Source organism: Hydractinia symbiolongicarpus, chromosome 4 (assembly GCF_029227915.1).
Source record: "Hydractinia symbiolongicarpus strain clone_291-10 chromosome 4, HSymV2.1, whole genome shotgun sequence".
NCBI classification, from domain to species: Eukaryota; Metazoa; Cnidaria; class Hydrozoa; order Anthoathecata; family Hydractiniidae; genus Hydractinia; species Hydractinia symbiolongicarpus.
The window spans coordinates 7,955,470-7,976,463 of record NC_079878.1 but is presented as its reverse complement, the minus strand read 5'-3'; the positions used below and the strand labels follow the sequence as shown (position 1 = coordinate 7,976,463).

The following is a 20,994-nucleotide window of genomic DNA, read 5'->3' as shown; positions in this document are numbered from 1 at the left end:
TCGAGTTATGGAGACTCTACTGTAAAAGTAGACGACACGGCGGGGAAATTTAAAACTGTGTTCTACGATGGCCCACAAGGGTCACAGTGCGAGAATTTTTTATACACTGCGCGAGAATTCTAAAATGTGCGAGAATTTTCCACTACACTGCGCGAGAGCTTATAAACTATGCGAGAATTTTTTTGTACACTGCGCGAGAATATTCAACAATGCGCGAGAATTTCCAAATATTGCGAGAAAATTTATATAGACTGGACGAAAAAATATTTTAAATATCGCAGGCCTACATATCATCGATCTGGTCTTTAAAATTAATTTTCTTTCGCGCTTTTTTTCTCTTTTAATGGAAACAGCATGGACTTTCGAAAGCATAGCTCGAAGCCATAATGCCTATACCAACGCACTTGCCATGCATTTCAGTGAGTGTTAACAGTGATCGTGATTCTTTGATATCGCAATACTTCTCTCAAGACATGACAAATCTTGAAATAATATCTTTTCTTGCAATTCATCACAGTATTTACATAAGTTTGTGAACATTGAAAAGAAGTTTAAGAAAAATGGGCTTGAGACGACGCATTGGTCAGTACGAGTCCAGAGAGGAAGTGATTCAAGCGATTTCAAGTGAATTGACTGGAAGTGGAAAGTCACTAGGTATTATAGCATGAGTATACGAACAGGACTTAAATTTTTTAATGTCTAGTTCCCAAGCATTTTCTACCAGGCGTGAAAACTGTTATTACAGTTGTTTACTTTTTTTAGGCTACAGAAAGCTGTGGAAGGCCATAAAGGCAAACGGAATACCAGCCAGAAGATCATCTGTCATGGAAATTTTAAGAGAGTTGGATCCAGTAGGAGTTGAAAGTCGCGCAAAGAAACGGTTGAGGCGCCGAATCTACAGTGTACCTGGGCCAGATTTTTTATGGCACTTGGACGGGCATGACAAACTGAAGCCCTACGGTTTCAGTATACACGGTTGTATTGACGGGTTTTCCCGCCGATTAATTTGGCTCGAAGTTGGACCCACAAATAAACGACCAGAAGTTGTTGCCAACTATTTCTTAGAAGCTGTAACCCAGTTGAACAGACTACCTACTAGAATAAGAAGCGACGACGGGACCGAGAACAGCATAATCGAGGCCATTCAGATATGCATGAGGGCTGATCACACCGATGAGTATGCTGGTCTCGGCAGTTTCATCGTGGGATCCTCTCCGAACAATCAAAGGATTGAATGTTTTTGGTCGCAGTTGGCCAAGGATAGACCAATGTGGTGGAGAGAGTTTTTTGCAGAGCTTTCTGGGATGGGCTATTTGGATGGTGGCAATGTATTGATTGCTCAATGCGCTCGTTTTTGTTTTATGCACTTGATTCGAAAAGATTTAGATGATATGGCGGTGCGCTGGAATCAACATATCATTGCACCGAGCAGAGGTTCAACCCTACCACGCAGACGTCCAGATACCTTACATTTTATACCAGAGCTATACAATAGCAAATCATACAAGAAATTTGTTGACATTAGTGACATCAGCGAATTCAACGATCCTACATTTGCTATTGCTGTTGCAGACAACGAGCCTGAGTTTATTGAATTTGCATACACAGTCCTTGCAATGAAAGGACACCCAAATGGACGTCCAAGTACAATTCAGCAAGCCTTAGAAATATACTTTCTTTTACTTGATGCTGTAGCAGAATTTATGTAGATAACAATGTAACAAGTTGGTGTTGAAAAATACAGATGTAATCTTGAAATCTTCAATCTTGAAACAAAATGTTTAATACATTTGAAACAGCTGTATTAAAAGTTAAAATAAAAAACAAAATAGAAGAATGGTCCATTATCAATGATAAAAAGCACTGATTCAGCTTCATTAAAAATAAAATACAGAACAAAATAGAGGAAAGAAAATCTGTGTCATTCAGAATTAAAACACAACAAAAACAGAAGACAAAACAAAAGACACCCCCCCCCCCCCCGTGTCAACGGCTATGAAAAACACAATTCAAGCATTGTCGTGGGCAATATTTGCAAAGCTGAATGATGTTTTAAAAAATATGCTAATTCAAAAAACAATAGAATACCACTGATAAAATATACTTATCAAACAACAAGTATTTTTAAACAATGCCAAAGCCCGGCGAATTAATAATATCTTCGGTAATGTTTCTAGAAAATTTTGACCCAGTATATCTTGGTACAACCGGAAAAGTGAGCTGATACTGACATGTCGAAACACTGATTCTTCCCTTTCCAGTTATATGATCAAAAAGAACTTTGATTTTTTCGTTATTAGGTACAACAGTAGAGCCTGTGAGAAACATCATAACATCGCCTAGTGAAAGTTTTTTCTCTGATTTAGCACTCTCATCTGTTTTTTCATTCTCGACATCAGATACGGTGAAAGTTTTAACAGTGATACACTTACCGTGACCCAATTCATCGAGGAAGTTTTTCCAATTGTAAAAAATATCTTCCTCTAGGGCAGCTTTATCACTTTCGTTCGAATATGTTACATCAAAACAGGACTTGATAACCTCAGGATCAACAAGATCTTGGTTGTAAGTGAATAACTTCATGGCTTCCAAAGGATGCTTTCTAAGCAGATCAAGAACACCAAAAGCTTCAAGTCCCTTTAAAAATTGATGAATTTCCTCTAATTGCATAGATATTATGATGTGGTGAGCAACCTTTTGCAATAAATCAGTTTTGTCTGCTAGTTTCGGACATGGTTTGTTGTAACCATAGTCAAATCGTTCATGGAAACGTTGAACTTGAGACTGAAATTCTGCTTCTTTATCACAATTTCTGATATTTTCAAGTTTAATTTTGAGGTCAATGCTGGGTATGTCATCGATGCAACATAAACAGTCTTTATGCCCTGAAATAGATTAAATAATCTCAGGCATAAACAAGAAGTCAATATCAAAATTTGCCAAATAATTCACTGAAACACATGCAAACAAGGCCTTTTATAAAGCTTCCATACATCAACAGTAATGTAAACCAAACGCCACCTTGGAAATCACATGTTAGTTAATCCTTTGGCTCACTGACCCTGAACCTTTGAAACCATATCCCCCCCCCCTCCCCCCAAACAATGTCGAAATGTACATATTTCATGAAGCAGTAAAATGACATGAAGGCAAAAATAGGTTTTCGTTTTTAAAGAACTCACCCACTATAAAGCCACTGAGACCAGCACTGAAGTATGGTGGATTGCAACCATGTAATAAAGATAATGACACAAATTTTCCAAAAAACATATATTGATCTTCTGTTAACTTTTGCAGATCATGGATGAAAAATTCATTATTTTGACGGCCATATGTAAGTTTACCAATTGTGCTTTGATAAAATAGCGATATTAACTCACGAGTAGGACCACCTGTGTCTACACCAGCTTCCTTACCACCCATACTGGTGAATTCTACCTTGAAAGGAGACAATTCAGCATCTGAAAAAAACACCTCCATTTTTTGCATAACATCATTAAATACACATCTTCTTCTGATATTAAAAGTTACTTTACTTTTTTTCATGAACTTCGCTGACAAAACATTCAACTCTTTCTCCAAGTTTAATTTTGGTGAATTACTAGATAAAGCTTTAATACGTTGTTCTCGCAAATTTTCGATAGATCTGTCAGTAATATTTTCATTGGATGGTTCTTCGGATGTTGATCCACCTTCAGAGTCAAATGAATTCTTTTGACTATCTTTCTGCAATGACTGTTCAAACTCCTTATCTTGCTTACATCTGATGCAAAACCTGAAGTAAGTGCCCGAGCATGTGTCACAAATTTTTCTTTTCAAAGCAGGACCAGCAGCAGTAATAGGCTCAGAATCAGAGAGTGACATACAATCATCATTGTAATCATAATCAAAATAATTTTCAAGCTCTGGACCATTATCATTTAAACTAGTTCTCAAAACAAACCATGTTTTTGATGGAAACAAACCCCTTTCTTTAAGATAATCTGGAATACTGTCCCGTAAGTTGACTGTAGTACCGGTAAATCTTCCAGTTTTGCAGTCACTTCTAGTCGGTCTTCATTGAAACAGTTCTTTCCACACACACCAAAATAAACATCCAGACTTTTGGTCAATAAATGCTCGAAAGTTTGATTCTCCTGATTTAAAGCAATGAAACGGCTTCCTCCTCCCTCTGCTTGTTTCACATTTATCCAGTTTCCTCCAACCTCTCTCATCCATCTTACTTGGATTCTAATATCCTTTTTATTTGTTGAAGCATTGCCAGCAGCACGAACACTTTTTTTGGTTAAGTAAAGCTAGCCGTACCTAACAGCCGCACCTTAGCCGTACCTTAGCCGTACTTAAAAAAATTCGTAATTAGCAGCTCTGTGTAAGACCACTTGCTTCTAAGCTTAAAATTAGTAGTTAATGTATATCAAAGTTAAATTGTCTAACTTTTATTTCGTCTTTTAGGTGAATATCTATGCCGATAAAAATGATGCAAAATGGAGCACTCCATCGTCGAGCCCCAGTAACCCCCAGGGAATCCTCAATGATGAAATACCGATAATAATATATCTTACATGTATTATAATTTTTATAAAATGATTTTAATACAAATACAAAAGAGATTTTTAAAATTGAATGTATGAAAAACATTAGTAAAGTAAGATTGAACATTATTACGCTGCGGACAATATTAGAGCTAGCGCTAAAAGTGACTACAGCTGGCTAAATTTAAATACGGTTGCCAAAATAAGGTACGGCTAGATAATATTAAGGTACGGCTGGGTCTTATCATATAAGAAACAATTTCAAATGCTAAAAACGTTCAATAAAAACGAAATTATGTTAGGTACGGCTAGCCAAAATAAGGTACGGCTGGAAAATATTAAGGTACGGCTGGGTCCTATCATATAAGAAACAACTTCAAATGCTACAAATGTTCAATAAAAACGAAATTATGTTAGGTACGGCTAGCCAAAATAAGGTACGGCTGGACCATATTAAGGTACGGCTGGGTCCTATCATATAAGAAACAACTTCAAAAGCTAAAAACGTTCAATAAAAACAAAATTAAGTTAGGTACGGCTAACCAAAATAAGGTACGGCTGGACAATATTAAGGTACGGCTGGGACCTATCATATAAGAAACAACTGTTGTGCAACAGTCAATGATGAAACCTTCGATAAAAGCATCGCCACTATCATCAGAAGTCGACAATATCGAAGTAATATGGAGAGAATGTCATTAGCAGCGTCAAGGAAGGAAGCCCTGGCCAAGTTCTTACCCAGTATTTTTTTGAATTGTTTGGCAATTGGGTTAAGAGTCACACTGACTGACTTTAAACAGAACTGGCCTGTATCTATCTCAGCTACCTCTAAATCACTCTTTACGACCTTTGATTTTATCGACATCTTTCTTTTACAGTTGTTAGCGTTTCGATATATTGCATCAAGATCGGATAGATCTGTTACAGATTTGGTCCTAGAAATGGAAACGTTACAGAATGTAAGCAATCAATCTGACACTGATAGTGATATTTATTAAAATATAATTATATATTATCGTGTTCGTATTTGTTAAAACATTTTGTTTCTTAGGTAATATTTTTTATATTTTTAGCTATACAATTTATTTTACTTTAAATAGATGTGCAGCCGTACTTTAATTTCGAGCAATGGTAGCCGTACCTAACCTAATTTCGTTTTTATGGAACATTAGTAGCATTTGAAGATGTTTTTTATACGATAGGACCCAGCCGTACCTTAATATTTTCCAGCCGTACCTTATTTTAGCTAGCCGTACCTAACTTAATTTCGTTTTTATTGCACATATTTTAGCATTTGAAGATGTTTCTTATACGATAGGACCTAGCCGTGCCTTAATATTTTCCAGCCGTACCTTATTTTAGCTAGCCGTACCTAACCTAATTTCGTTTTTAATGTACATATTTTAGCATTTGAAGATGTTTCTTATACGATAGGACCTAGCCGTACCTTAATATGGTCCAGCCGTACCTTATTTTAGCTAGCCGTACCTAACTTAATTTCGTTTTTATTGCACATATTTTAGCATTTGAAGATGTTTCTTATACGATAGGACCTAGCCGTGCCTTAATATTTTCCAGCCGTACCTTATTTTAGCTAGCCGTACCTAACCTAATTTCGTTTTTAATGTACATATTTTAGCATTTGAAGATGTTTCTTATACGATAGGACCTAGCCGTACCTTAATATGGTCCAGCCGTACCTTATTTTAGCTAGCCGTACCTAACCTAATTTCGTTTTTATGGAACATATTTTAGCATTTGAAGATGTTTTTTATACGATAGAACCTAGCCGTACCTTAATATTTTCCAGCCGTACCTTATTTTAGTTAGCCGTACCTAACCTAATTTCGTTTTTATTGAACAATTTTAGCATTTGAAGATGTTTCTTATACGATAGGACCTAGCCGTACCTTAATATGGTCCAGCCGTACCTTATTTTAGCTAGCCGTACTTAACTTAATTTCGTTTTTATTGTACATATTTTAGCCTTTAAAGTTGTTTTTTATATGATAGGACCCAACCGTAAAATATATGTTGTCTTATAATTTTCATATTTTTCCTCTCTTTTCCTTACCTATCCCCTTTATTTTACTTTACTTGATAAGTCGCATTGAAGTTCACCGCTCGTACTAACCACCTTTTTATTGCCAGCCGTACTTAATTTGTCGATTTGGGAATCACCTTCCCGCGCTCTCCCCCGTTTGGTTTATATTAGAGCAAGATGTTTCGTTAACATTTTTCGTATTTTGCGGGTTCATTGGCGATTGAGAAACAGAAATTCAGTGACACAACAAATTTACCACTACGATTAGCTCAGTTTTTTCCATTAAAATACATTACCTCACCTTAAAAAGAAAAGTGTAGTTACGTACGGCTAAGGTACGGCTTAGGTACGGCTGTTAGGTACGGCTAGCTTTACCTAAGCCTTTTTTTGGTTATCTTTGTCAACAAAGTGTTCAATCTGGTAGTGATGTTTCCATGTCTCTTCTGTTCGTTCTTGATATCACTGGATTCTCCATTACAAGCTTGGTCTTGGTCTTGTTTTGACAAAATACTTCTTTCAATTTCTTCTTTCACCTCTTTCCTGACTTCTTCCTTAACTTGTTCCCTCACTAAACGTCTGAGTACAGAATCCATTTTGAATTTGGAAAACAAACAGAACAACTTTGCTCTCACCCCGAGATACCTAAATAAGTCCTCCATAAATGGTATGGGAGGCGCTGTGGTGGAGTTCAACCTCGGTTCCAGGATACTGCAGATAAACTTCAGACCAAGGTCTGTAAAAATAGCATAAATTTGATTTTCATAAGAATCTTTCTAACACAAATATAAATTCTCGCGCACAGTTTCGAAATTCTCGCGCACAACAGTTAGATTTCTCGCGCAGTGTAGCAGAAAATTCTCGCACATTTTAGAATTCTCGCGCAGTGTATAAAAAATTCTCGCACTGTGACCCTTGTGGGCCATCGTAGTGTTCCACTGGAAAGTGCGGTGATTATTACGCGGTTCAGCATTGTTTTGCAGTGTCAGCATTAATCTTCTGAGGTGGTTCTGACTCTATGTCACTGACATATACCACACTACAGTTTAGGATTTGGTACTTTTCTGCTATTTCTTCACCTTTTGGAGTGAACTAAAAGACTCAAAGGCTTTATTAAAATAAATATCGATCATAATTAGGTTCATTTATTTTGAACAAATATGCGTGTAGAACTCGTGTGTGTTATTCACCCCCTTTTCCTATTTACCTGGTCTTAAATAAAGTTCACGCCGCCTATCACAAAAATGGAGAGGCCTAAAACGCCGGTTGTGTGTTTCTGAGTGTGCTGCTATTCTGGTCTATTCTGGTGCTCTTTCTTCTGTATTGTTTAATGCTTAATTTTCTAACGTGTCCAAACTTCCCCTATTTTCCGAACTTGCCAAAATTATTTCTGAAAGGCAAAACAGCACTTTCAGTTCAGTTGACCTGGCTAGCTGGAAAACTGGAAAAAAGACATTTTGTTAATGATATATTTATTGAGCAAATTATAGATAGATAGATGTGCATATTTTGCATGGCTAGTTTCACTAATATCGAGGGATATACCCTGTCTATTACTTCCAGGAGGAACCATGGCTTAGATGGAGAGTCCTAGAGTATTAATGCTCATTTTGAGCTATACGCAGACCCTATTAGGGCCCACGCCCTACTAGACAACTCCCCCGGCATCATCCAACGACCCACACATGGAGCCATCTCCCCAATTTCCCTCACATGGCTTGGGTTAACCCGGGGCTATGGTAACATTCACTCGCCCATTTTGAATCGCTGTCAAGAGGTATCAAGCCCTGGTCTCCCGCACAGAGTACGAGAGCTATAACCACTAATCTACGGTGCCAAAATAAGATAAAGATAAAACACATGTATTTTCAGTCTTATAACAAATATATACAATAGTTAAAAATAATTATTATACAATTGGCTGGAGGACATTAGAAAAAAGTTACATGGACTATCTAAGCCTAATATCCTTGGGTCCAAGATGTAAAGAATGATTACTTGATTTATTATGGGCACACAAAGAAGCTGCATTCTCTTATGAATATATATCGTAAATAGGAAGGAAGCTTGAGTAGATTTGATGAAAAGTGTAAAAATGGTAAAGGTACACTTTGCAAATGTGTAAATTTTACCACATAAACAGCATGTTTTTCTTTAGACCATAATGACTACCCTGAAAAAAAAACTGAGTATCATAGCCTTTATAGATGAGTATTTAAATTGTCTTTTTTTGTGCCACATTGGGGTAACAAATTGAATAATATTTTTTTAGTTCAAGATGACATTCACATATCAACTCAAAAAACTAAACTAATATGATAAAACCACAAATCACCCAAAACAAGGAAAAACCAATAAAAATCAGCAGAACTCTTAACTTTCAGCTAACTTTTCCTAGTGGTTTGTATGACAAATCGAAATATGCAGCAATGATAATATTCAACAAGAGTAAATTAGTAAAGAATTTCTTTTTTTGAGGTATAAATAAATAACAATTTCAGGGAATTTGATCACAAACTAGTATAGTGATATTTTTCAGTTTTGATGGGTTATCGCTATATGACCTGAAATAAGAGAAATGTCAATAAGTATAAATATACACCTAGGCCGTCCTTAATTAATTGTTGGTTTGCTGTTTTCCGACTCGTAGTTTTGTTCCAGGGTCAGTCGGTTTTCGTCAGACAAAAAAAAATAATTTTACTGTCTACTTTGGACTTCTTGAGAGCCTGTTGTTTTGATTATTCATTTGCTTAGCGATTAGCTATATTTTTATTTAACTGTACTCATACTTAATGGAAAAATAACTTAAGCCGATAATTTAACTGCGTTTGGGTCGGAAATCGTCGAAATACTGGGAAAGAATGTTTTTGTGTTGGGCAAGAAATTACAAAGGTCGGTAGGAAAATGACAAATGAAAAAAATTTTAAGGACAACCCTATTGGAAATTATGACTAGTTATGGCTAAGGTTATTTATCACTAAATTTAATCTCTCACAAACTTATAGCTGCCTAAATTTTAATCAATAAACTGCATAAAATATCAGCAATAGCTGAATGCCTTAGACATATTTGAGAAGTGAAGAACCTGTATTAACATGTCCTTAATTTATTTTAGACATGTTAAATTAAGGCATATGGTGTATGTATACAGTGTTGTAAAAATAAAGCATATGCAAAAATGGTTGCACAAGAGCCGGTTAAGGTACAATTTTTGTTATGATTTTGTATTCTGGTATGAAAAAAAGTGGCCATACCACATGAACAATAGTTTAATGCATTCAATGCAACTTTCATGTGGAGGCTGCTTTCACAAGTTTGTTCTTGGGACTTTGTAATCACTTTCTATGTTATAGGCAGCCATATGGCATGCATTGAATGCCTACTGCTTTACTGATGCGATATTTCTTGCTGAGCGCTTGTATGCTGAAGGTTAGTTGTGATTATACTTTTCTTTTGTGTGATATTTTGTATAAGCAAAACGAAAAATTCTGCATCCTCTTGAATAATAATGATTTTGGAGCGTAGTAAGGTAATAATAAGGAGCCATAATATTGCCTGAAAAAATATTAATATCTGTAGAACTCTCCCTATATGGAACTTGAAGTTTGACATGAATCTGTAAAAACCTGATACTTGCTGCCAGAGAAATAAACTTTTTGTAACAATGGATATGACTGTATGCATTGTTAGCACATGTGCTGCAGTGGAGTTCACTTGTGGTGTATCCAGCTTAATTCTACGCAGTAATTTAACAATAATACCAATATTTCCTCAGTAATGTTAGTGTCCAAATGTTTTTATAAAATGTTCCTTGATTTTTTCGATTTTTAACATTTATGTTTTATTCAGAGCAGTTGTCCCTAAGACTGTTTTCACTGTTAAAGTTTATCCTTATTTCAATAGTTCGTAATGAAGAAGTGCTTCATTTGCTGGCAACATGCTACCACAGAGCAGGACATACGAGTCGTACTTACAATCTGTTGAAGAAGCATTCTCATATAAACATCAACAATAAGTTTTTGTTTGCAACATCTTGCTACATTCTGAATAAGTAAGTTTCCAGTTAAGGTTAAATACTATTTAACTATTTTGGATACTGACAAGGCAAATTTATCTGCTAGGCAAACCGTGGGTCTCGTGCAATGTGAAGCATAAGGAGAATATTAAAAAATTACTTTGAGTGATTGACTGGGCGGCAGAAATTTTGCTGTGTCTTCAAAGTTATTCCTACAAATATACAAAGTTATTCCTACAAATATACAGCTAAGAAAATGGGATTTTTACTTGCTTGTAGCATAAATTGTAAAACAACAAAGTCTTTAATTCAACAAAATAATCCTGCCCAAATTGTATTTAAATAATCAAGGGAAAGTAACGCATATACTGTATGATGCTCTAATTAAACATTAAGTTCAGTTGCAAGGGTTTTGCTATGAAAATACAAATTATAATAATTTTAAAATAAAGCAATTGAAATTTGACTGATTTAATGCATTCTCAATATAAAGGGAATACCTTTATGTTAGATTTTTAGGAAAAATACACTAGTTTTATGGCTTTTTATACGTTTTTGTGTCATCAAACTTGGTATGGATAGTGTCTGTAACAAGTCAATTTAAAGATCATACTTCAAATAATAACTATCAGGAAATGTTTGACAGCTGTTCTTATTGACTTGCTTTGCAAAATTATTATTATGATGATAAATGATTGGTCTACCAACTTATGCAATATAGTGTTTATTTTTAAAGTATATATTTGTGTAGTTAATTGTATTTTTTCTACTTAAATTCTGACTTAACGATTTTACATTGCACCTACAGAAAAAAACCTTAAAATGAAAACCTTTGAAAGGATGGCAGTTTGTGTATGTTTGAAAAATATTAATGTGCGTGTGTGTGTGTAAAAAGGTGTCAACATAAAACTACTATACACATTTAAAGTTTAATATTTCCTTATTGCATACTACGAAAACAAAGCTTGAGTAGATCTTATTCTTTTTAGACTGTCGGAGGCTGAAGTTATTCTAGTGGGAAATAAAAATACAACAACAGTCCATTCTGTTGCAACTATAAAATCTGATTATGGACCAATCGCAGGAGTCACATTACAGTTGCTTGGGAATGTCTACAGGTAACACATTATAACCTTTATTATTATTATTAAAATTATTTACCCAGGATAGTCTGTACAGTTCCTTTTGGTACTGCTATCAATGAGGGTACTGCAAAGGGGTTCTTAGTGCAATTTAAATCTCCCATTTGAGCTGCAAATGTCATGCAAGCACAACAATCGTTTAACTAAACTGCCTAAGAATCAATCCTTTCTTATAATGAGCACTAAGCAGAAAGTATAGATTCACAGTTGTATGGTCTCTGGCATGACCTGGTTGGGGTTTGAACATAAGACTTCCTGCACTGAAAGCGAACGCTCTACCACAAGGCTACCAGTCAGTAAAGTATAACCAATACAAGTGATAGATAAATAGATATTATATATATACTAATACTTCTGAAAATTGTATAATGTATATATGCCTTGTACTGTATTCTACTACTGTTGTTCTATTACTGTTCTATTAATTGTACTGCTCTACTACTGTTCTATAAATTGTATAATGTATAATACTGTACCCAGAAAAATAAATGTATATGGCCTGATGAAGGTAATGTTACCGAAACACGCGGCTTGGTAGGTGGTCGTGATTGGCGGTAGTGAAGGCTTGTCCTGGTGGACTTGAACCACCAACTGGGCTCGATCCTGTAGTGAAAGAAAAGGCAATTTCAAAATCATCTCACTATCAGACGGATAGCTCAGCTACTAAATAGTATGGGCAACTTTTCTAATATGTTATGTTTTCTGCTTTTTTTCTTATAGAAAATCTGGACAAACTTCAAAAGCTGTGGAATGCTATAAACAAAGTTTAAAATGCAATCCTTTTTTGTGGAGTTCATTTGAACATTTGTGTCAAATTGGTAGGAAATGTTACGACTGTCATAACATTGTTATTTGTATTTCTGATTTTATGAGATTCCAAGTTTATTGATATGAGTTTATGTTTTAGGAGAAAAAATTGATCCACTTGACTACTTCAAGACATCAAGTTCATCAAAAATACCACAGCAACAGCAACCATATCCTTATTTTTTCTCTGCTCCTCGGCCAGAACTCTCTTCCCTTGGATCCATCAGCAGTTACGACCGATCATCTTCTGAGAACATGGATCCTGCAAAGCATGCACCACTATTAACGTCGACAGTGATCAGCAAACCACAACAAGACCTATCTTCAACTAATGGGTCTCGAAATTCATTAGATATCGATATGCCACCTCCACCACCAGTTACCAGAACAAATCGTGGTGTTGGTAAGGCCAGACAGAGAATTCTAGGTACACAGGCATCAGATAGTCCACTAACACCGAGGTGAGACAACTTATTCATGTTTTAGTTATGTTGATTGATTTTTCTATGATATACACATACATGTTTCATGCAATTTTAATTCTATGTATTTTCTGTCAAAGGCAAATCACTCATACTGAAAAATATTGAAAATATTGAAATATTTTGACCCCTTTATTGTGTCAATCAAAAAATTAACTAGTCACCCTAAATAAGATATCGGCAGCTTAATTTTATTCTTCCCATTTTTTTAAATTTAGTTTTGGATTACTTCCTGTCGATTCTCCTGTTGCAGATCTAGGTAGCTCCCCCATGTTCATCACGCCACCAGTTTCTAATCTTGCAACAGTACCTATGAAAGCACCTGTGAAAATACCAACTAGGAAGGTAACACTATTTTTTGTATTTTTTGAAATTCTAGTACTAAGAATTTCTCAATAGTGAGTGAAGCAATGAAGATAAGCATTAAAAATACAGATACGATAACCAAATAGTAATGGAGCATTCCAACGTTTTCATTCTGCATTCTCAATGCGTGTTAAACCATCATTTTGTAGATCTACAGTTGTTCGAAATTGCCAAACAGCATCGCCTGATGAATACTCCTCAAATGACAGACTCCAACAGTTTTACTAAAATGCACATGTGTAGGCCTCGTAGACAGCATTAAAAATATGCAAGTTGCAGTTTCTGCGATGTTGGCATTATGGAGCAATTAATGGCCACAATAACCAAAGGTTCAGAAAAACCTTTCATAATATTCTGGCGCCTTGACTATCTAAGAAAATTTTAAATATAGAAATATATTTTAAAACAAAATCCTGCTTTTATTACCAGTTTTATGTTTTGACACTATTTACTTTCTTTTAAAGGAACCTGTTAACTTTGTGTTCATTTTAGACTGGAATTAAAAAATCAGAAAATACGCTTACAAGGCAATCATCTTACAGTCTCTCTGGAATACACAGTACTTCTCCTGCATTAAACCGACAATCACCTGCTAGTGATGTGAAAGATACAAGTTTTACTGGCTTAAGGAGAAGCAGTCGACTTTTTGGCACCAACACTTCCACATTAAGGGTAATTTTACCTTTTTTAATTATTTGATTTATCCACCCGGCATGAATAGTTTGCTCTTCTGATGTCTCTCGAAATGTTGAAATTTGAAAGTAAACACGATATTGCATAAACTAATGTGAACTTGATGAGTTAGGTTTATGTTAGTGCCATTGTTGACGTATTTATCTTTTTGATATCATCTGCTGCTTAATAAGGGTAATTTAAATTAAAAGTTAAAATGAGTTTTACTAATAGTTATTTTCTAAAACTGGCATGACCTGAATTATTTGTCTTCTGCGTGGTAAAAATGTAAACTAACAATTATGTATTATAGTAAACCTTAAAGTTTTATTCTTGTAACCACCTGTATTTCACTCGTCTTTTACACTAGTTCTTTTAACAATCTTAAATTTTTAGACTTAGTACATGTCTATCCTTACATGCTTGGATCCTGAGAATCTTTTCTATACCTTCCAAATTATTCATTTAAGCTACTGCTGTTGTTTTTGTCTTCACAGGATGTAAAGAAAACTCCAAAAGTTCATTTTGCTCTGAATGGAAAATCTCCAACCAGCACAGGCAGAAAAACGAAGGTAAAGCAATTTTCTGAATACTTTAAGTCTTAAATTTAATCTTAAAAAAATTTAGCCAGAAGACCCAGTAAAATTTTTCTTACCACCAGAAAATTTGTATAGTTAAAGTGGAGAAAGTTATGCTTGGTTTTAAAGGGTTTTTCGTTGTTCTTTGCTCGCATGGTCAATAGTGGAAAATCTTTTGTTTTAAGTGAAAATGGTTTTACTCACCTGAATAAATATAATTAATTCTTGTATTATTTAGGAGGGTAGCATTTGACCAGATCAGCTTCGTGCTTATTGGTTGATTGAAATTTAGGGTTTGGTGTGAGGTGGATTTGAATTTTAGGGATTTGGTCTGACAATTGATTGCTTCTAAGCTTTCGTCCGAGAGAAACTGAATTAGATATCCTCGATGGAAGCTTTAGTTAACTAGGCTAAAAAAAGATATATCTCTAATAACACCCATTGACTCTGTTAAAATTGTAGCCAGATTGCTAATTTATCCACAATGAGCAATTATCTGAGGACTAAATCCAAAATGGTAGCCATATCGCTACTTTGTGCTAAGGATGGAAAAAATCACATTGCTTGGGATATGTACCACGGCTGAAAATCCAAGGAGGACCAAAACATGAATTTGAGGAAAACCTCCCCAGGCTAACGACTAGCCTACATTGTAAACGGTAGCTGTGTGTAGCGAGAGGCGAATTTCGAAAAGATTTTCTGCTAGGTGGATGAATTTTTGTGTTTTACACCATATAATAGTATTATGTTATATTTTATTTACATTAATTATATTATTATTTACATATTTTGTTGTTGCAGTCTCGAATCAATAGAAGCAGTATCAGTACACATCCTTTAACGCCTACCACACAGAATATAATCCAAACAACAACGCAACAAAAACAAGAAAGTACTGATGATCTACTAGAAAAAGATGCGAAACCTTCGATATTGCTATCGCCAATACAACAAAGCGCTGGTACTTAGTTTTTGATTTTGTATTTGTATGATTAGATGCCCCAGTAGTCTATTGTTACTATATGTGTACATTGGTAGGGTTAGTTTCACCAACATGGTATACCCTGGTTGGGTTAGTTGCACCAACATGGTATACCCTGTTTGGGTAGGGACAGATGTATATTTACCAGATTAATGACTTTCTCTCACATTTTATTTGTATGTAATGAAAACAACAGTGTAAAAACCATATTGGGCATATACCGTGAATTTTTTTATAAACGCCCAAGCACCAACGTTTCAGCGTTTATAAAAATCGATAAATTTTTACCTGGCTGATTTATTTAGCTATGCAGTAATTTATTTTGAACACACGTTTTGCCTTTCTTTCTTGATGCGAATTCTCGTGCTGACACATATAGCACAAAATGGCACAAAAACAGATCAACATCGCACACATACATCACAACATTGCACGCATACAGCACAACATCGCACACATACAGCACAACATCACACACATATAGTACAATATTGCACACTTAAAAGAAACTTTTTCTCATATTTTCATGAGTTAAGTTAAGAGGTTTCTTCAGGCAAGGGGAATGAGAGTTTCAAACTTTTATTGTCCGTACAAGTTTGGCAATTTAGATTTTATGTGCAACATGTGTTGTTTTGTAGACGGTCTCATGACTTTGTTAAAAGACATTGGTAAAGCATACCATTTGTTGAGCACTTATAATTGTCAGAAAGCCATCGAGGTGTTTGAAAGTCTTCCTCTGCATCAAATGTCTACGTGTTGGGTGTTGGAGAAAATGGCGATTGCGTATTTTGAAACTGGAGATATGGCTTTAGTAAGTAAAAACATGCTAAAAGTGTTTTTTAAATTAATTGTGGTATGTTTTCAAACCCTGACACAGTGAAACCTTATAGTTTCTTCATAGCGGACAGGATCTGATGAAGTTTCAACAAAACTTCAACGTAGCAAAAACTTAATAGTGGGCACGGTCCCAATTTTGTATTCTCTAGAACTAACCTCTATAGTGGAAACGCCCAACAGTGGTTCATAAAAACAATTATTCTTGTAAGAACTTTGTCTATATTTTTGAAGCAAAAAACAAGTTTTACAATGTTTTGCCAGTTTATGAGTTTTCAGGGCCCTTTTACAGGGCTATAACAATGACACCTTTTACAGGGCTATAACAATCAACCTTTTTATCTTGAGTCTACTTTATTTTTCAGAATAAAAGCACATTTCTGGTAAAACTAGTTTCTTGATAAATTGGCTGGATCTTAAAATAGCTAACGCATTTAGGTATATTACTAGTTAGCGATGACGTCACAGTTTTGGATTTTACCTGATTACCTGCGAAGTGTAAAATTTCTTTCTCTTGAATCAATCACATGTATACTTTAGTTATGGAAAGTTTGATGTTTTCATCACAAGATATTAGCGATTTGTTAGATTTTAAAATTTATTTATAGATTTTAAAAAGTAAATTACTAAAAGTGTAATTCACAAACCACTAGTGCAAATTGCTTGAAATTGAATCAGTTTATAGATGTTTGAAGTATGTCAGTTGTATTTAAATTTTCTGATGAATACATATTTTACAGACCAGTATCAAATGTAAATCGTATGATCATGTTAAGGTTTATCTTACCTCCATATATTTTAGTATTCTTTATTGTGGGCACAGGCTCATGTTAATAGCCTTCAGCTATAATTCAAAGGATATTGATGCTTTTAAGGCGTTTTCAATCTGGTCTGTAAAATACACACAAGCTATAAAAAGCCGTTTTCTATTTGATTTATTTTTCCATGTAAATTCTAAATATACCAAAGCTTTGTTTTTAACACGAAAAAAGTGTAATCGCAAGTTAGTCCAGACGGTCGGCAACCACCTCTGTAATACCGACACCTTACATGATCAGTTACCAAATTTTCCTGGTGTATTTATTAATTTATTTTATTTTAGGCAGAAAAAGCGTTTGAGAAAGTGAGAGAGTTAGACGCGTATAACATGAGTGAAGGTAAGTTTGTTGTTTGCTATTATCCGTTGTGTTTTTGTCACAGCTTCGTGCGTAAACATCTTTCTTATCAACCTTTTTTGATCATAGGTCTTGCAATTTACTCCTCTTTACTCTGGCTCGCTCGCAAAGAGAGCCTGCTATCTTCATTAGCGCAAGATCTTGTGGATCATAACAAAGAGTCGCCAGTGGTAAGTTAAAGTTTCTCTGACTCGTTCGTGACACTTCAATATTTAATCTAAAATTGACGAAATTTACTTTTCCAGGCATGGTGTGCGATGGCGAATTGCTTCAGTTTACAGAAGGAACATGATTTAGCGATCAAATTTCTTGAAAGAGCTATTCAAGTACGTGTGTGTATGCTGTGTAAAATGTGTTTTCGTTGTTTTGTTATAATATTTTTCTCATAAAATTTTCCTCATGCTTGATTCAAACGTCAAATATATATTAGTAAACAGCTTTTTGTATGGGTGTATTAATACCCAAAATTTGAGCATAGAATTCCATATTGAGTGGTTCACTGAAAGTTAAAGTTTTAATAAGTAACCACTCTTTGACAAGCTGTCGAGAGTGTGACACGTGTCTCCCTCTCTTCTAGTTGGATCCTGAGTTTACGTACGCCTACTCTCTGCTTGGGCATGAGTATGTGTACACAGAAGAGTTAGATCGCGCTTTGTCTTGTTTCCGAGCTGCTTTACGTTATAACGAAAGACATTACAATGCATGGTAGGGATTAGTATTCGCAGTATCGCCTCCTTTAATTAATACAGTTATCTCTCTCTCTCTAATTCAAATCTCCGTAATGAAAATATCTCTCTTATTCGAACAACGTCAAAGTCACCGTCAAATTTTTTTAAGAAACTCTCATAATTTACTTTTCGTTATTGCATCTCTCTAATTCAATAAACCTCTTCAATTCGAACACATTTTAAGGTCGCTTCCCACAAAATTTTAATTTAAAAGTTTTGATTTTTAAAGGAAACCAATTTAGGATAACCCTAATGAGGTATAGCATTATACAGGAAGACATGATGGAAAGAGCATAGCCCAGAAGTAATGTTCTGACATCCAAATTCGATTTTACGCTTCGATATTCGAATTAAAGAGACTTCCCATAATTCCAATCTGTCTCTAATTCGAACGAAAGTACAGACATAGAAGTGGAGAGAGAGTTGACTGTACTAAATTTTCGGCACTTGCCACGAAATACCGTTTTCTGGCACTTGCCGAAAAGTATCGTTTCCTGGCACTTGCCGCAAAATGTCTTGCAATGGTGTTGGTAACAAATACTTGAGTTTGCTATTATAAAAGTATTATAACCTGCTCGACGTGTAGGTATGGTATCGGGATGATTCATTACAAGCAAGAGAAGTACACTTTAGCAGAATATCATTACCGTCGTGCGTTAAAGATCAATCCCAATCACTCTGTCTTACTCTGTCATCTTGCAGTGGTAAGTGTCCATTGTTTTGAGGGTTCCCCCTATAGACTTAATTGAAAGCTATTTGATTGTAGCTGAGTTATCTTAAATAATTTCTCATCTGATTTCTGTACAACATTGTTGAATTATCACTACATATCTTGTGCAGTGTGCTTATGTTGTTGATCTATTCATAGACGCAACACGACTTGGGAAGAATAGCGGAGGCTTTAGAAACTGTTTCTAAAGCAAGCGAATTGGCTCCGAAGAATGCTCTCTGTAGATATCACAAAGCCAGGTTTTTAGTGTCACTCGATAAAACTAAGGTAAATAGTATGTAATATTTCCCCAAATGTGCCTAATCTTTGGTGTTGTTCCTAATGCTTTAAGATATCCAAAAAATTTTTTGTAAAAATCAGCGTTTGCTAATTGTTACATTTACCTACGGGCGGTTAATGTCCTAAAAAACGCCCATCCCTCCCCATTTTTGCACCGCCCCTAATTTTGTTTCTTTATCTTGCAGGAAGCGCTAGAAGAATTAAACGAGTTAAAAAAGATTGTTCCAAAAGATTCATTAGTATATTTTATGATTGGAAAGGTATTTTTTCTTTTCTTTTCTTTTTAAACTGTAGTTGGGATGTCTTGAAGACTGTTTCTGTCAACAGCGTGTTAATTTTCGCGTGTTTCGTTAGCAAAAAATTATAGTTTTTGGTAAAATTTATATTCACAGATGTAGCTAAGAGGTTTCGGCATTTGGAAAGGTTTTTTGGAATTTATAAAACTACGTCATTCATGATTTGTCATTCATCACGTGGAACATAACACATCAACTTGCTTTGTATATAAAACTATTCAGGGCTAACAGCGAAAGTGGAAATTAGGAAGTCACTAATATTTTGATGATTTTGTCATGGTTCATTTGTGACTCCCCATCCCTAAATTTCAGGAAGATTCTGTGGTGTGTACAGTACTTTATTGAGCGGTCATCTATGGTGTACTAGACGATTCGTAGAATGTCGAGGACACACCTCTCTGTTTCACAAACTGTGGTCAGGAAAATTAAGAAATTCTATTCCATGTTTTGGTCCTCTGTATTAATATTTAAAGTTAATCTGGTTTGTGTTTTATTTGCTTATTTTTTTAGACGTATCAAAAAATGGACGAACCTCACTTGGCACAAATGAACTTTTCTTGGGCAATGAATTTAGATCCGCAAGGAACTAACACCATGATTAAAGAGGCAATGAACCAACAACGTTATGTGAGCGATGATTTCACGAATTCGTTACACACAGCTGAGGATACCATTATGTCAGACGTTGAAGAGAGTAGCTGAAGATTTTTATGACCTCCATCTTTGTTACGAAATGTTACGATTGTGTCGCTTTGTAGTAACGTCGCTACTTTCGACTCGTATTCCTGAATATTCAATATTAGCAGTTCTCGATTTCTTTTTACGTCAACCGTTGTATATACTTATTGTATATAACGATATATTTCTTCTACAAAATTATTAGTTGTAAAAGGACTAGAATCTATTTTATGTTATCACGTCTGCTGTTTATTTTACCGGAAACCGATTTCATAATTACAAAATTTAACCGGTAGTTTTGAATACGGCTTCTTCTCCTACCACTGCGTACCTATGACTTTAAAGTTTTTATTTTTATGGAAACTTTAATGCATGCAAAAAAATATCCTGTACGATAACGTCATTCGTGAGAATTTATTTGATTCTTCACAACTTCTTTAACAATTCTAAAAATCCTTGAAAAAATTCAAAATTGGCGAAAAAAAACACTTCCCGAATGATGAACTGTTTTAATTTTTTTGTGTTTTTATTGAACTTTGTTTGGTTATATCCAGCATGCATGCAAATTCTCATCTCTTTTTTGGCCTAAGGGTGAAAATCCTCATCACATTTTGGTTTTAGAGAGTGTATATACTGTTGTGGTTTTGGTGGCGTTAT

General features: G+C 35.0%; 3 protein-coding genes across 3 annotated transcripts; 2 read left to right on the top strand and 1 right to left on the bottom strand.

Annotated features, from left to right (window-relative positions):
* The first annotated feature begins 255 nt into the window (after window positions 1-255).
* LOC130641062 (uncharacterized) lies at window positions 256-1,709 on the top strand. Its single transcript, XM_057447703.1, has 2 exons — window positions 256-654; window positions 763-1,709. The coding sequence occupies exons 1-2, from the start codon at window positions 561-563 to the stop codon at window positions 1,707-1,709; spliced, it is 1,041 nt and encodes a 346-aa protein (XP_057303686.1). The 5' UTR covers window positions 256-560.
* LOC130642198 (uncharacterized) lies at window positions 1,659-4,218 on the bottom strand. Its single transcript, XM_057449284.1, has 3 exons — window positions 4,103-4,218; window positions 3,183-4,054; window positions 1,659-2,885 (listed from the first exon to the last, which is right to left on the bottom strand). The coding sequence occupies exons 1-3, from the start codon at window positions 4,216-4,218 to the stop codon at window positions 2,125-2,127; spliced, it is 1,749 nt and encodes a 582-aa protein (XP_057305267.1). The 3' UTR covers window positions 1,659-2,124.
* A 4,189-nt stretch (window positions 4,219-8,407) lies between these two features.
* Window positions 8,408-20,581, top strand: LOC130641058 (cell division cycle protein 27 homolog). The gene is made up of 20 exons (XM_057447698.1): window positions 8,408-8,677; window positions 9,689-9,775; window positions 9,927-10,002; window positions 10,477-10,624; window positions 11,578-11,706; window positions 12,451-12,548; window positions 12,638-12,998; window positions 13,238-13,364; window positions 13,878-14,057; window positions 14,555-14,629; window positions 15,437-15,596; window positions 16,256-16,428; window positions 17,554-17,608; window positions 17,696-17,796; window positions 17,872-17,952; window positions 18,204-18,331; window positions 18,941-19,058; window positions 19,223-19,351; window positions 19,549-19,623; window positions 20,170-20,581. Exons 2-20 carry the CDS (start codon window positions 9,752-9,754, stop codon window positions 20,359-20,361), a joined length of 2,430 nt encoding a protein of 809 aa, XP_057303681.1. The 5' UTR covers window positions 8,408-8,677; window positions 9,689-9,751; the 3' UTR covers window positions 20,362-20,581.
* Window positions 20,582-20,994: the final 413 nt, after the last annotated feature.